At 37.9% G+C, this 16,738-nt stretch overlaps 1 protein-coding gene across 1 annotated transcript in view; it reads left to right on the top strand.

The window, feature by feature from the left end:
* The window catches only part of CDC73 (cell division cycle 73), a 105,752-nt gene that overhangs the window by 3,410 nt on the left and 85,604 nt on the right, over positions 1–16,738 (top strand). Inside the window, exons 2-7 of the mRNA XM_051804734.1 lie at positions 2,288–2,393; positions 3,391–3,460; positions 4,460–4,522; positions 4,607–4,659; positions 6,447–6,535; positions 7,934–8,150. Coding sequence (XP_051660694.1) covers positions 2,288–2,393; positions 3,391–3,460; positions 4,460–4,522; positions 4,607–4,659; positions 6,447–6,535; positions 7,934–8,150 — 598 coding nt within the window. The remainder of the gene's footprint in view (positions 1–2,287; positions 2,394–3,390; positions 3,461–4,459; positions 4,523–4,606; positions 4,660–6,446; positions 6,536–7,933; positions 8,151–16,738) is intronic.

Raw genomic sequence — 16,738 nt, 5'->3', positions numbered from 1 at the left:
GGAGGACACACTGATGCTGAAATCTCAGTTTGGACTTAGATTTTCTCCTCATATGCACCTGCTTTTCCATCTGATGATTTCCCTTTAATATGCAATCTCTTGTTCCCCTAATAAAACATCCTCTTAGAGCATGGGGATCTCTTATGTGTGGGGTTGAAGTGATGAAGTACCAGCTGTGCCCTGCTGAGCTTTGGCAATGCCCATGGCTTTGTAATACTGTATTTTCAAATTAATAGGTAAGGGTTCAGTATTTTGATTGTTTGTTTGTTTTAAATTATGCCATTTACTGCTAAATATTGTTAAAACTTGAATAGATGACCAGCTGGACTTCTATATAATGCTCAGTGTATATGGCACATTGCAAAGAAATAATTAATTATTCCAACCTAGGATAACCTAAAGTGTTTGTTTGAAAATGAAGTGACAGCTGCATCACGGGCCGCCATGGCTTCACTTCAAAGCCAAGCCTATGTGGAGGAAGCTTTTGTTTCTGCCAGTGCTCCAAATCTGTTTAGGTACCACCTTATCAGGGATTGTTACTGTTCTGCTCTTTACTCAAACAATTCCTTGCTGAGGAGTCCAGTTTTGTTGGCTGTAGTTGTGGACCCAAGTTTTGGCTTCTTAGCAGTTTAAAGATACTTTGTCTCTTCCCTTTCCTCTCCAGCAGCAAAATATACACACAACCCTCCCCCCCCCCCACACTCAGGCCAAGTTTTTGGAAGGAAGAAACATTGGTAGAAAGATCCTTTGTTCTATAGTTCTACTGGTATTTTGGATCCCTTCTCTCCGTGTGATATTCATTTACTGGTTTTCTCAGGCATCATTAGGAAGGGGATGTTTTGAACCTCACTGCTAGTAATGGGTTCTGAACAGGTTATTGGACACTTCTGTCTGGCTAATTTCAGAAAAGTGATTGCAAGCAAAGCAGTAGTGGCATTAAATCTACAGTATTGAGAAAACAGACCTACACTTCCCTTGCTTTAGTAGGTGTTTATGTAGCTCTTTCAGGTTCAATAATGTTGTGGCTGAGTATTTTTTATTTCCTCTCCCTTCCCCCAGAGAGGTTGGCACTTTTGTGGTGCATGTTGTGTTTCAGTGCTGATGGTGAGCCACGAGTAAAGCCGCTGTACTTAGAGGGAAAGCTCCTTCTTAGGGTTTTAATGGAAGGGTTTCTTCATGAAATATCTCGTTTCATGAAAAATCTGTACCAGTCTTAAAATTTATAGCTTTGGCTTGTCTTCCTCAGGCTTTAAGGTGAGCCAGCTGGTTGGGGAAGGGGACTAGGCAATGTGGAGGAGCCAGGGTCTGGTGGGTCGCTGTGAGATTGCTGCTCTTGCTGCTTTCCTGGTGAAACTGAGTGCCAGCTCCGTTTCTCAGAGCAGCTGGAGTATTTAGGGAGTAGGTTTTGTTTTGAAACTTGGACAGGCATTGCTTCCCCTACAAAATCTTATCCTAACAGCATAATGAGTGAACATGCGTGAGGAGGGAATTATGTTCAATGTGCTTGAGCCCAGCTGAAACTGGGAGTTTTATTGTTTGGTGGGGAGGTTTGTTTGCTAATCGTGACATGGAACAAGTTCCCTTTTAGACTTAAAAGGTGTCTCTTTGAAACAAGCTATTTGAAAGCTGAGATGGAACTTGATGCTGTTGTGTTGCTCTGATGTGGTCTGACTTTAGTATGGGAGCTCATTGTGATTTTGTAGTTCGTTGTGGTTTTGCTAGTTTTGTGTGCAGTTAGTTTCTGGTTGCTCCTTATTTTGACCCTTTGGCACTGTTTTGAACCCTTTGCTCTCTAGACTCCATAGAATTTATATATTCTGAGTTCTTCACTGTGCTTTTTCTAGGGGTGAAAATTCTATCCTGTTATACCTGAAGAGCATGTAATTTTTTTTTTCACTCACAGTTCAGTTATGTTTCTCTGACTGTCCCAAATAAGGCAAGGCAGTTCCTTCGAAAATCAGAATAAATATGTGTGAAATGTGAATATGTACTCATGGTTTCACAGATCTCGCTTGTTTATTTTACAACCCGTCCAGCTCTTAGTTTGGCTTATTTTTGATAGGTTATATGATTTGTTCATTAAAGAGACTGCAGGAACACATATCCTTCACCTGTATTTTTTAATACAATTGATAGTTACCCAGTTTGTCAGTAGCCTGATATTAATATTACTATTTGCTCTTTCACCTGTCATCTGGAAAGAAAAGAGATCTTTTCTAAAAAAGGGTGTGCTTGAAACAGAGATGGAGAGTTTAAATGTTACTATTTTTGTTTCACTGTTTTACAGGACAGGGAAAGAGGGCCAGCCCAGGGAATACTACACTTTGGATTCTATCTTGTTCCTGCTCAATAATGTGCACCTTTCCCATCCTGTGTATGTCCGTCGTGCCGCGGTAAGTACCTCATACAACGTTGGATTTTTTTCTTGTGATAAGTAATACCGTGTGTAGATATTTTGGGGGGATGATAGCAGCACTGAGATGGATGAATTTGGCTGGGGAAGGGGAAAGAGATACACACCAAAGTGTGCGAGTGCACGTGAGAGTTTAAAAACCTCGATGTAAGGATCCTGTGACAGTCCCTGCCAAGGTGGAGCAGTTTTCTTGGCAGTTTGCTTCCTAGCAGATTATCCCTTCAAACCACCAGGTTGCATTTACAGCAAGAGTGTGTCTCCCAAATATTAACAGTAATGTAGTGTTTCTCTTGATATTCTATGGACACACTTGTTTCCAGCACTATTTCAAAAGAGTACTTTTGTCCATCTGTTCCGTTGTGCAATTCCAATCTAGATGATCCTTTAGTGCCTGAGAGGGCAAAGATCAACAGAACAGACTAAAATACAGCAGAATAGCTTTGGAGTGGACTTGGAAATATGCAATCTAATTAGAGAAATTACTGGATAAGCTCTACAAATAAAGATAGAGGAATTCTCAATCGAAAAAGTCCTTTTGATTTCCATTTGACTGCTTTCTATGAGCCCACACTTCATCTTCCCAGGTGCTACGTGGTTACCTGACACAGCAGTGCTGCATGTTTTAGGTACTTGGAACAAGAAAATTGAGATACACAGAAATTAAGTATCAACACAGACTCCTGGCAGAGAATTGTGTGTGTGTTAAAAGCTAATCTTATTTGCAAGTTTGAAGTGAAGGGGGGAAAAAAGGCTGTCCTCTCTTTCAGTTTTATAGCAGACAGCATGTTTCATTTTGTGTAGCTGAACATCCTCTAGGATGTAGCTGCATTTTGAAGCTTGCTAGTAAAGCTTTCTTGGGTGGCAGGACACGTGTTCCTGTCTTTGTGTGAATGGGTACTTTTCAATAAAAGTGAAAAATCTTCAGCAAGAGACTTGGAGGGAAGAACAGTTTAATGTCATGTCTGCTGTCTTTTCAGACTGAAAACATTCCTGTGGTAAGAAGACCTGATAGGAAAGACTTGCTTGCATACCTAAATGGGGAAACATGTGAGTGATGTGTTCTTTTGCCTTGGACACATAGTGCACTTTACTGCTTCATATTCATGGCACAAGTGAAGGGTAGGAGGGGAAGAGTGGTCAACAATGGTCAGTCTGCATCTTAACTGAATATGTTCAGACTTCTCAAACAAGGTTATTATTTCTTGCGGGTTTTAATTTTGTTCTGAAATTAATTGCTTTTATTATGCTTAGACAAGAGTTGCATTCCTACATGCATATTTAGAAGTGAGCTGCCTTATTATTATTATTAACATCCTCAACAGTTATGTGTTAGAATGCTCAGCATGTATGTTTTTTCCGTCTCTAGACTGTGGGAAGCTTTCAGTAATACATTGATCTTGAATGCAAGAAATGTGTGGGATAAAATCTTCAGTTCAGTAAAACGTATCAAATCACTGCTTTGTCAGTCTGACAGATTTACCTAGTATTTCATCATCTTACATTTTTTGTAATAAGGAGGTTTCTCTGAGAAGAAGATAACTATCACCTTTGTAGGATACTCTGTTTTATTTGTGGTCTTAAAATTTTAAGTATCCTGGAATATGAGATTATTTCTGTAATATGGGCAGTAAACCCATTTTTTATATGTATTTTAAAGGGACCAACAAGTTGTCTTTATTCCAAAAAACTGGACAAACTGGTAGATCTTGATTCCAGGTTCTAATTAGCACTGTGACTCTCTTTTATGTGGTATATAGAGATCACAGAATCACTGACTAATTTATGTTGGAAGGGACCACAGGAGGCCAGCAGGTTCAATCCCCTTTTCAAAGAAGGACCAGGTGACCCTGAGCAACCTGATCTAACTTTATATTCAGACAGGTTGTGAATATCTCCCCTCCACTGGTCCCAGTGTTTGACTGCTTTTACTACCTGATATCTAGTTACAATTTCCATTGTTGCAGTTTCTTTTGTCCCTCTTTCTTTTTGACTCAAATATTATGGCTGATATTTTGTGTTTAAACTAAATGTTCTGTTTGATTACAGCAACTTCATCAAGCATAGACAGAAGTGCTCCACTTGAAATTGGTCTTCAACGGTCCACTCAAGGTACAATTTAATTAAAAAATAACTTTTTTATTTTATAGAAGTCTACTGCAGTCTTGCATTTTTAATGTTTTCTTTTTCTTGTAGTTAAAAGAGCAGCAGATGAAATATTAGCAGAAGCCAAGAAACCAAGAATAGAGGTAATGACAGTAACTGTCATCAATACAAACTGGGGGTAGTGGTATATTATAGTATTTATTTGTTTTTGTAGAAATTCCTCTGACTTCTCTGTTCTCTGGGTGCACACAATACTTCTTTTAGTGTGAATGTGAACTGGAAGGAGTTGGAATTAAAGCCTCCTATTTAAATGTGGAATTTTGGTTGCTGGATGTATGTTGTAGTATGAAAGGGGAAAGCTTGACCACACATCTCTTAAATACCCTTTGCACTGTAACGTGTCTGCTAAGATGGGACTGGAATAAAAGTGCTCTGTAATGACTTGCTCCAGTTATTTGCCATCCATGAGTTGGCATTATGACTTAAATGCCTGTCCTATATCTATCAGTGGAGACTTTGTTTTACCTGCTGGCTTAGTCCCTTTGGCAGCAGTATATGAAGCTGTTCCTGTGATTACTGTTTTATGAAGCTATGTCTTAGATAATTAATTAATTAAACTGTATTTTCACAAGTGCCTCTCTAATAGAAGCATTGTGTCTATTACACACATTGCATTACTTAACTCTGCCTGGTTTTAAAAAATTAGTTAGTTTTTCTTGATAATTTATTTGAAAAGTATGTCTATCCAGTTGTCTCCTCTGAGTTACAAATCTGTATATGTTTTCAGAGTACTGAGGCTTTATGATTCTTCTTAAAAGAAGAGTTATCAAAATACACAAATTTGCTTACTCAGGAGTTGGATTGGAACATTGCTTGTGCTTACCTAAAACTGCATAGGTATCATAAAAACTTGATGCATTCTTAATGGCACATGAGCAGATGATTGCTGTGAAATGACCTGTTGATGATCTATAAAATGATAGATTTTATTCTGTGTTACCCTGTGTGGTTATGATGCCAGTATGTTTTGAAACTGTATTGTCTTCACCACCATAATTTGGATAATCAAGAGTTCTGCATATAAGTGTCAGGTTATAGCCATCTTCTCTTTGTTTCCTTGCTGCTCTGGCAACTCGGTGTCTGTGAAGTCTGTTTTAAATTAATGGGAGATCACCTCAGTGTAGAGATTCTAAGTCTCTCCTCATGTATGGCCATGGGTTTTTGCTGTGCTTCAGCCTTTCCAAACAGCCTTTTAGCAATAGGATGGGCTTGATGCTGATTTTAGTTTTGTGGGGAAATGAGACAGGTTGAACACAAGTACTATTGACATTAAGAAGCTGAAAAGATGGAATAAAATTACATCTCTCTGCTGCTTTCTCAAATTACATATCTGCCTCAAACCTGGCTTGAGTAACTTAGAGGATTCCTTATTCTTGACTTGTTTTTTGTCTTTACTAGGAATACCATTTCTAAAAGTTCTGCATCAAGATACAACAATTCTGAGCAGTTCTTGTCTTTAAAAATGTCACTGATTAAATATCTGGACAAACTTGAATGTCTGATAAATTTGCCTTAAATATGTATATGTGTGGATTTGTATTGTTCTACCTGAATATGAGCATTGTTTGCCAGCTTTAAGTTCTCTGAGTGATTTTTCTATTGTTCTCAGTTGTTAAGTGAGGCTCTTTACAATGGAAGGGTAGTTTCCTTTTCATTTTCTTATTTATACTTAGTGGTTCTTGAGAGGAAATTTCCCATAGCTCTACAGTTAATGCTAGTGCACCGATCAAAAAAAAAAGGGAAATAAAGATTGTCCTTGCAAATGTACAGAAAATAGTGCTGAACAGCTTTAATTCTAGTTGTAGTTATTCTTTAAGAGAGAATGCACACAAGTTGAAACAGTCCAGTTAAACAGTGCTGTTCCTTCCAGGATGAGGAGTGCGTGCGCCTTGACAAGGAGCGCTTGGCAGCTCGGCTGGAAGGACATAAGGAAGGTATCGTGCAAACGGAGCAGATCAGGTAGGATTGCTTTTTTTATTATGGATAATGCTTAATTATAGGATGGATAACAATTCTTGTGCTGTTCAAGGGAGCCAGTTTTACTTCTGTCCAACAGCTCTCAGTGGAATTCTTCTTCCCTTAGATCCTCTCATTAGTAACGTCTGGGGAGTCAGACCTTCAAACATTTATGATAGAGCAGATTCGAGTCACTTATGGAATCCATAATTAGACCTAACCACATGAAAAATACATATTTTGAATTACTTTTTCTTCTCTGTCTCTTGTACAGGCGTACTTCAAAGGAAACTAGGAAAAAAAGGATGTCATTGTCATACCTGACTTAAGATCAGAAAGTATAAGATCAAAAAAATCAAAAAGTACACATTGTTTCATATAAACTAATTATTTGGATGCTAGCTTGAGTGTATCACAACTTATTTTTGGAGTTGTGAGGCAGTGCTACAGTGATGATTACTAAGTGTTGTTTGTAATTACTTTATGTTCTCTATTTACTGATTTTTGAAATGCTGGATGTAAAAGACTGTCCCTTTAAAAAAGTACAAACAACATTTACAGGTAGTGAGTTTGAACTCCATGCTTGACTCTGTTGTTACTTTGTTCAATAGCAAAGCAGAGAAGTTCCCTTTCCAATAGCTTAGTTGTAAAGGAGAATACTTCATATCCAGTACTTATATTAATTTTTTTCATGTGTTCTCACAAAAAAACCTCCCCTTAACACAAAATTGGGTTTCGACAGTTAGGATTGTGCAATTCAGTCTTTTTTATTTCATCCCACCTGAAAAACAATAGGGCTCACTGGCAACCAAATTCTGTTTTTACAATTAAAAGCAAACAGATAAAGATATTGCACTCTTGGACTCAACTGAACTCCCTCAAACACAGATTAATGTGACAAAGTTACTACCATCTGTTTTTTGTTGGCCTGCCTGCTCTGAGAAGGTAACACATCTTCCAAGTGACCAAGTCCATACAACAGCACCTCAGCCAAAATTTAGATTAATGCTTTGAAAGGCTCAGAGCAGCCAGAGACTGGTTGACTGGACACAAAATGGTTATCCACTAAAAATAACAGGGAGCTGAAATTCAGATGATGTTAGAAGTGATAGTGTTAGTCCTGACGCTTTACTTTGATGTTCTTTACTTTTATATGTTATAGTTTTGATTTTTGGATGGTTTTTTTGCTAATACTGGATGGAGTCTTTGTCAGAAGTTTGATTCTCATGCCCAAAACAGCAATGCCAAGCTCATAGTCTTTCAGTATATATAAGTTTGCTATTTTGTAGTTTATAGCATAGCCATGAACTTTAGGCAGAATGAAGTTATTTATTCACAAGTTCTTTCAGAGGAATTGTTTGTGTAATTGCTCAGTCTCTGCTGTTATTTTTGCTCATTTAGGTCCTTGTCTGAAGCCATGTCAGTGGAAAAAATTGCTGCTATCAAGGCAAAAATCATGGCAAAGAAAAGATCTACTATCAAAACTGATCTAGATGATGACATAACTGCTCTTAAACAGAGAAGTTTTGTTGATGCTGAAGTGGATGTAACCAGAGATATTGTCAGCAGGGAGAGAGTATGGAGGACAAGAACTACAATCTTACAAAGCACAGGCAAGGTAATGCTCTGGATACCAAGCTGGTCTACAATCCCAGTGACAAACTGCATTTTTTAATCTCCTGTATCTGACTTGTTAATCAGGGATGGCTGGGGAGGATTATGCTCAGTGTTCCATGTAAAGGTGGGCTTGGAGTGACAGAGAAGTTTGTTCTTATCATGTTGCAGTGAGCCTAAGTTATATCTCAAAATACTTACTTCAGCTGTTTAAAAGATACCAAGTAATCACTTAAGTCCTTTTAAACAGAGCTGGCTTGGGCCCTACAGTTGGGAGGCCTCTATGAAAGTACCTGTGGGTTTGAAAAGGACAAAAGTGAGAAGTAACTGATAGAAGTAACAACACATGTACATTGAAAGTACACTGTGGAAAACACCAAAGGAATAAGGCAGGAAAATGCTAAAATGAAGAAAACCAGAAAGTGTTATCATGAAAAGGCTTTTGTCTATGTTTTTGTCCCTTCATGCTACTTTAATCCATGGCTTCGACTGCACTTGGTTATGTGCCATCCAGAACATAGTTGCAAGCACAGCTTGCTCTTTTTGGACAGTTAGGTTTTCTTTATTGCAGAGATACTTGGCACTAAATTTCTCAAGGAAGCAGTAAGTCAAGTTCTGGAAGATTGCAAATGTCTGTTCTCCTTAGGTTATTGTCAAATTGAATCATTTGCCTTTGCTACTTCTTTTAAGTACTGTCACAGGACAATAATGTTAAGAAGTAAACGAGGTGTCAGTTTTCATTTGTCTGATTTTTAACAGTATTTTACATAGCTCTCAATTTTATTGTATTGTCCCATGGCTTGGTAGAAAAATTCATTCCTGAACTGGGGGGTAATTCCCAACTATGTGGCAGGTACCTGTGGGCTACATAAAGAGTTAGTGTTGCTTCTTTGGGTCTGTGAGATTTGTAGCAACCTTGCTGCTTGATGTTTTAGTCATTGGAAAGGTCTGTACTGAAGGAATCTGGGTAGCTCTTCCTCCTTTTGGGAGTCATTCATTTGGGAGGCATTCCTATCTCAACATGTCTTCTAAGTGAAACTTGCTAAGACACTGGAGAAAAGAGATGAATGTTTTAGTGTAACATCCTTGTAATAATAGTGAGATGAGGTAGTGATTTTAAGCAAAACATAATCACAGGAAAAAGAGAGACAAGGAACCAGAGGTTGAGTTTGTTCTTGGACTCCAGCATGCAGTTACTTTGAGCAGCCTGGTGAATATGATAGGCATAACATCAAATCTTTTATTTCGGTTTGTGCAGGATTGCAGGAACATTCTTGGTAGCTTGGACAGAAATCATCGAATGTTAATGTTTATGTTTTCAAGCAAGTAGCAGTGAGAGTAAGTAGATGGGGAAACATCACATGTTACTGAGGGCTGTGATTATCTCAGAACAGCTCAGGATTTTTGTTTGTAGGTGGGTTGGAAGGGTTTTTTGATGCGTGTTCGGGGTTTTATTTATGTGGGATTTTTTTCTGCTTTCTTTCTTTTTCTTCTATTTCAAGAACCTTTGTGCAAAACCTTCTCAAAAGTTGTTAAGAAACTCAGATACAGTGTCTCAGGCAAATCATTCCTTCCCTGCTCGCCTGTTCATGTAAAGAATTTTGATCAGGAAGGCATGCTACTGCTCTGCAAATGCTGTTTTGACTCTTCTGTATGATACTTGAATTGCCAATGTGCCTGATAATTCTTTTTATTGTAAATTTTCACTGTCTGCTTTGTATGCATTTATCTGCAGTCTCTTGAATCCTCCTAGAATGTTTAAAACCAAAATTGACTTCAGCAGTAGTTTACATACCACACAGTGTGTGCCTTTGCAATATCTGAATTTCTTTGGAATTCCTGCATGAATGGTAACAAAGACCGAGCGCTCCTAAATGTCAGTTTTCTTTCAAAAAATTGCTTCAGGCCAAAGCACCTCCTCAGCCTCTCTTTTCCACAGAGAAACACTCTTGTCTGTGAGCTTTCCCAGTGTTCTCCATAGTTAACTGAGATACAGAGATAGCTTAAGATGCAAAAGGGAAACACTAGGAAGATCAGGACACAGTAAAAAGAGAATCCCTTTAGCCAATCAGCTTTCTGGCAAGTTTCCTCTGGTTTTGATGTATTTGACCAAAGTACTGATTTCCTCAGCAATGTGCTCCTCCAAATTCTGTGTAGATGGCAATAATCTCAAGTATTTACTGTTTCTCCTTTGGGACACACTTCCTGATTCTAAAGTGTGCCTTATAGAACTGTTCCAGGATTTCTTAATAAGTCTCCAGTGATGTAATGTTCTTTTTTACCATCTTAAAAAGTTCTCATGATACTTGCATTCTGCCCTTTTAGGTGCTGCTTTTATTGATAGTGTCTTCATTGTTACATAGCCCCCCTTGCTGAAATCATAGTGATGGATTTTTACCTGGCTGTGGGGTTTTTTTGTTTACAAGAATGTTGAATTTGAATTCATTGATACTGCTGTTGTAGAATGTTCTTCAGCACTGCCTCTCTAAAATGTGTGCTATGGACTAAATCAGAGATTTTATTTTTTTTTTTGGTGATTACTTTGGCCCATTGCTCCAAGAAGCCATTAGTTATGATAGCTAAAAAAATTAATCACTACATCACTTCCCTTCTTGACACTTATCCAACCCACTGAGTAATTGGAATTTCTCCTAATTAGTGTTTTCTTGTTAGGAAGTCTCTATCCTGTCCTGTTCATTTTGGCAATACAGCCCTAATGCTCGTGATCTGGGACAGGGTGTCACCCATTTACTGTCATTCAGTGGTTGTCCTTCACAGTTTATTTGACTCTTAGGGTTTCTATAATGCATCACACAGCTCCTTTATCTGTCTGACCCCCTTGGTTACCCTCTTTTGATCAGATGTTGCATTGATCCCTGGCTGGCTTGTACTGATTTTTGTGAGGTTCCTATTGTTTGTAAAATCAGACACGTCAGTTCAGTTGTCCTCTTCTGTTTTTAAGATTACTAGAATGTGCAGTTTGTATCCTTGCTTATTTTTATGTTGTTGACTTAGAACATCTTTTGAGGTATTTTTCTATAGTTTTCTGTATGATTCTTATGCAGTTCAACCTTCTTTTGAAAATACAGTGTTTGATTTAATTGCTAGTGGATGAGTCATCCTGCACTGCCCGTTTTAAGTATCTGTTGGCTTTCCCCAAGTCTGTAGTGTAGTCCTCTTGATTTTTATGAATAATAGGACATTTTTATGTAACCATTCTTCAGAGCCACTTTGCATTTGTTTAGTCTAAGGATTTTTTTCCCTCTCGTAACTTAATTTTAGAACTATTTGAGAGTGTATGTTGTTTAAAGCAATTTAATTTTAGGTTTGGCTGAAGGCTTACAACACAACATTGCTGTTTTGGTGAGTCTGTGGACAGTCTAACCAACTGAAAATGTAGTCAGATTTCAAAAGCAATAGAAGCACTTCATGTTAGAGCTGCTTCTGACTTCCTTTACCGTTCTTTTAACAGCCACAAATGTCGGGGGCTTAAAATTCGTCTCATCTGTTTGTCCTCACTCTTCATGCAGCTCAGTTCTCATTCTTAACCTTCACAAACACACACAAAAGTCAGAATGAGGGAATTGCTGCCTTCAGACCCAATACAACTGTATCTGCTGTGGGAGAGGAACAGTACAGGGGTAGGGAGAGAAATTTAAAGGAGAAAAAGTGAAAATTTTTTAATCTGTACATTGATATTTAAATAAGGTGTTGCAAGTGTCTCACTGGTGTTTCTACTGATGGATTTTGTATGAAGCAGACACAGTAACTTCAGTTGCTTAATCATGAATGAGTTCTTGGTCATGCCATTGACTATGGCACTTGCTTCTGGAGAGTAGTTTAAGTTCACCATATTTTTATGTATGTTAAACCAGTTTGAACTGAGATATTGTCTGGTGAATATATGTCAGAATTAGTGTTGACACTTTCTAAACTGCAAATATTAGGGGAAAACACTAACAAAACATTACTTTTATAACTTTGTTATTGAGAGAACCTTTGTATACGAAGTTAGATATCTTCTCAGGTAGCTAGAGTTTTGAATCCATACATAGAATATTTACCATCATAAGTATTTGGAATGTTAAGTATTGCATTACTTCTCTGCACAGGCTTCAGTTCTGTTTTGGACATGTTTTTAGATAAATATCTGGTCATTTTGTAAAACAAACCATTGAACATCTCGAAAAAGCCCCTGTGTCTGTACTTGATTCCTTCCTTTCACATCCTTCCTCTGGCTTTCCTTCCTGAACAGTCCTTTGGTTTTTATAATCTCCTGTAGCAGGCTACAGCAATCTTTTCTGAAGGCAAAACCTCCTCATTGCATCTCTACTGTAAATGTATTTAGGACTTGAATTCTCCCTGTGGGAACAAATTAAAGTAGACTGAGCAGGAGTTTCAGCATTCACAGGTGTATTTGGAGAGTGTGGTTTTGTCGGTGACTGCTGATGTAGTTGATTTATATTTAGTTATTTATTTTTAATCTCATAGATTGCTCAGAAATATCTCTTAGATAAGCAGCATGGTAACTGGGTGGGCTGGGTTAAACATGCTCTGCTTGTGTGTAGAGAAATCTTAAAGCTGGAATCTTGGAAATGCACTAATACTGGCCTTGTGAATTTATAACTTTTTGAAACTAACTGGTGTTCTCATAGGAATAGTGAGCTCTGAGCATTTCAGATGTTCTTTAAAAAAAAAATCTTCCATCCTTTTCTTTGTAGACTGTGGTAGGTTGACATTGGCTGGATGGATGACAGGTGCCCCCCAAGCTGCTCCCCTCCTCAGCAGGATGACTGGGAGAAATTAAAATGGAAAAAAATGTGTGGGTCAAGATAAAGGCAGTTTAATAAAAGCAAAGGCTGTGTGTGGAAGCAAAGGAAGACAAAAGATTTATTCTCTACTTCCCGTCAGCAGGTGATCTTTAGCCACTTCCTGGGAAGCAGGGCTTGAGTACACCTAGGAGTTGCTCCAGAAGGCAAATATGGTAATAAGAATTGCCTCTCCTCCCCCTTTCTCTTAGCTCCTATTGCTGAGCAGATGTCATATGGTAAGGAATATCCCTTGGGTCAGTTTGGGTCAGCTGTCCTGGCTGTCTGCCCTCCCAAGATCTTGCCCACCCCCAGCCTGCTGGTGAGGAGGAAATGCTGGAGGGACAGCCTTGGTGCTGTGCCAGCAGTGCTCAGCAGTAGCCAAAACAGTGGGGTGTTATCAAATGTTATCAACACCTTTCTGGCTATCAGGGCACAACACAGCACTACAGGGGCTGCAAAGAGAGACTTAACTCCATCTCAGCCAGACTCAATACACGGGAATGTGCTACAGATTATTGCTAAAACTTGAAATTTTGGCTAGCACTCTTCAGTCATATTTTCTTACAGTTGCAAGTCTACTGGAATTACCTTTGCTTAAGTGAACTCTGACCCCATGTACAGGAGAAATAACATAATCCATCCTGTCAAACGTGTGGGAAGGCTAAAGGTTGTACCACATAACCTTGCTACATCTCTTGAGCTGCAAAGCCGGAGCAAGGGCTACACACACTCCATGTAGGTGTGTCCAGGCACACACACATTTACATATCTGTGAGCAGCAGCTGCCTGGGGCTGGGCCAACTGCTGGTTTGCTGGATTTCTCAGCTTTTAACGTTAATGTAAAACCTTTCTCCACTGTCTTCCTTGAGCTTTGTGTCTTTTGAAGGCACTGCAAGGCAGGAGTCTAGAGTGACCTGTATGGCATTTTAACATTATTGCCTACCTGGATAGGTTCTAGGGAAAAGCACCGAAATGGAACCATATAAGTTGACCATGAAAAATTGGAATTTGAGGTAAATATTTTTCTAATGGAGCTAACTGTGTATAAAATCAAAGAAGGATTGGATGTGGGCTCCTTATGCAGATATCTGTTTATAATGGAAAAATTGTTGACTCTGATCCCATACCAAGTTCTATGTGAAGCTCAGTCCCTCTAGTTTCATAACCTTTGCATCATGAAATTGTATCTTTTTGTTAGTGTAAGATAGTTCCTTTAAGTGCATATTACTTGCTAGGTCAAGGTTGAAATATTGGAGCAATGGTCTGGTTTATTTCTTGCTGTTGCTTCTCTGCTGCGGAGTGACAAAGTCAGTTCTCTCACAATCTGGGTAGCTAAACTTTCCCTGCTTAATATTTACAAAAAGTTTAAGACAATATTCTGAATTACAGCTTTTGTAAATATAAAAACAATTTTTATATTTATGCATATATTTATATGCATAAAATAAAATATTTTCCTGGCTTAATCCTTATTTTTGTATTCTCTGTTGTGAAAGACTTAGACTAGACTATCCAGCACATTTCCTTAAGTTTTGTTTTGAAAGCATGGGTATCTTATTTGTATAAGAAGCAATTTGATTAAATAAACAACTTTGCTTTTTAACCCTTCACAGTTTTTCAGATTTTATATCTCTAATTACTGCAGCCATGTTGTAATCTATACTTTTCTTTGGAAAAAGTTACTTGATGCCCAGTATATCCTTATCCATTAAAAAAGGCATTAATACAGAAGGGAATAACCTCAACTCTAACTTAATTTCATAGATCGTGACTATGAGTTTTATGTATTAAATTCTATAATCTTGATTTTTATTTCCCCACTGTCCCACCCCCAACCTCTGAGTATGTTTGTGTGTGTGGTGATGAGAGGTCCAGAACTGTGCAGATGATTGGAGTTTATAGCTGAGCTGGCTGGAGGGATTAGCACTTTACTGGTATGTGGCATTTACCTTGGATGTAACCCACAATTGCAGATTTATCTGATACAGTGTCTTGCTCTGAACTATTCCAGGATGTTATTATTCTGTGGTTTTCTTTATTCCTGTGCATAAGTATTAAATAGCAGAACCTTTCATTTTTCCCCATATGAATCTCATCTTGGTGGTGGTCATATATTTTCATTTTTTGTTGTCACCTGGAATATATTACAATTGCAGTTAGTATTTGCAGACTTTATTTTTTAAATTGATGTATTTTCTTTGTAGGCCTGATTATTTTAACAGTAACTATCATATTTGAAGTAAATGTTGTGAGAAATCACTTCTTCAGTTACTTTCAGTTCTCATATTTTTGTCCTTTTGAGCATTTTTACTACTGAAGTCACCTGTGAGGAGATTAGTACTACAGTTGTAATCACAGTTTCAGTAAATTCTTTATATGATCTTGTAACTGGAAAAGATATTTAAAGTAAACAAATTGATAGCAAGACTAATATAATATTTTTATCATTTTTGACAGCTAAAAGGTCTGAGAGTAAAATTTTTGGATATTTTATAAGTAATCATTTGATTGTAAAAGCATCTTTATGTATGGACTCTAGGTGGCAGAATTGTTCCATGTTCCTGAAATTCTCAGTAGTGGTGAATTTAATAGCACGGTTGAAAAAGAAAAGGTGTGCCAGGCTAATAGGAATTAGTGTTTTATTAGTGCCTTCAAATGGAACAGGTGGATGGTTTTAGAATGGCTACACACAAGTGTCATGGTATGCCTTGAGTTCCCAAACCCCACTTTACCCAGCATCAGCTTACTTAGTAAAACTGGACAGACAGGTTTATTGCTGCTAGGCACTGGTGCAGACATTTTCAATATACCACTTAAGGAAAGATGGGCCAGATTATAAAAACTGTGTTTATACTGAGCAATAGTAAGTCTTGTTTTGTATATAGGTACCTCGGATTTGACAGAAAAATCTGTAAAATGAAGCATTATGCTTCTGAAAGAAAATTGAGGTCATCTGTAAAGTAACTTCACCATCCTTAAGCACTACTGCTACAGTTATTAAAAGTATTTCCATATACTGCATTCATAGGAAAAATAAACTGGGATTATGTATGATGGGGATTGGGAGTTTGGAGTAGATTTTATGCTGTGCTGTATCTTCAGGCTATTACAGTGTTGCTGCTCCTTCACACCTCTGAATTAACCTTTCTACTATTTCAAATTAAATGTTTCAGTTGTCTTTCATGTAATACCCTTGCTTTAAAAATTTAGTGAAGATAACATGGAACAAGTGAGAATTGGAGCTTTTTACTGAAAACATAGTCCACAAATATACAGGGCTAATCTCTGTGTTTTGAGCTCACTGCAGTAGACTATCGTAGTAATTCAGTTAACTTTTTGACTGGAACATAAAGAAATGCCCAGAGTAACTTTTTGTGAAAGGGAGTGTTTGATTTTTTTTGTCTTTTTTTTCCACCAGCAGTTAGTAACAGTTTTACTGGTGCAGCTGAGCATCTTGTGCATTTGACATGTTCTTCACATGAAAGCAAATAAGGGCAATGGGAGGGGTGCATGTGTATGTCATTCAAACAGGAAGACTTCCTTCAGCATTCCTGTGTAATTCAGGATCCTGTTTCCAGCTGTGTTATCTGAAGGATTCTTGTATAAGGTGAGGAAAGATGCTGGGTCAGAAAAGGTGGAAATTTTTATGATCTGAATAAGCACAGTGCAGAGAATACTAATAGTTCACACCCACATTCTACCAATACGTTTTCAGGGTTGCAGTTGTTTGGGACTGTCCCTGAATATCAGTCTTGCATATGTTCAACCTTTGATTCTGAGG

The sequence above is a fragment of the Manacus candei genome, unplaced genomic scaffold (assembly GCF_025592945.1).
Source record: "Manacus candei isolate 608988 ecotype Guabito, Panama unplaced genomic scaffold, ASM2559294v1 h1tg000005l, whole genome shotgun sequence".
In the NCBI taxonomy this organism is placed as follows: domain Eukaryota; kingdom Metazoa; phylum Chordata; class Aves; order Passeriformes; family Pipridae; genus Manacus; species Manacus candei.
The sequence above is the reverse complement of the archived record's forward strand: the minus strand, read 5'-3'. Positions and strand labels throughout refer to the sequence as shown.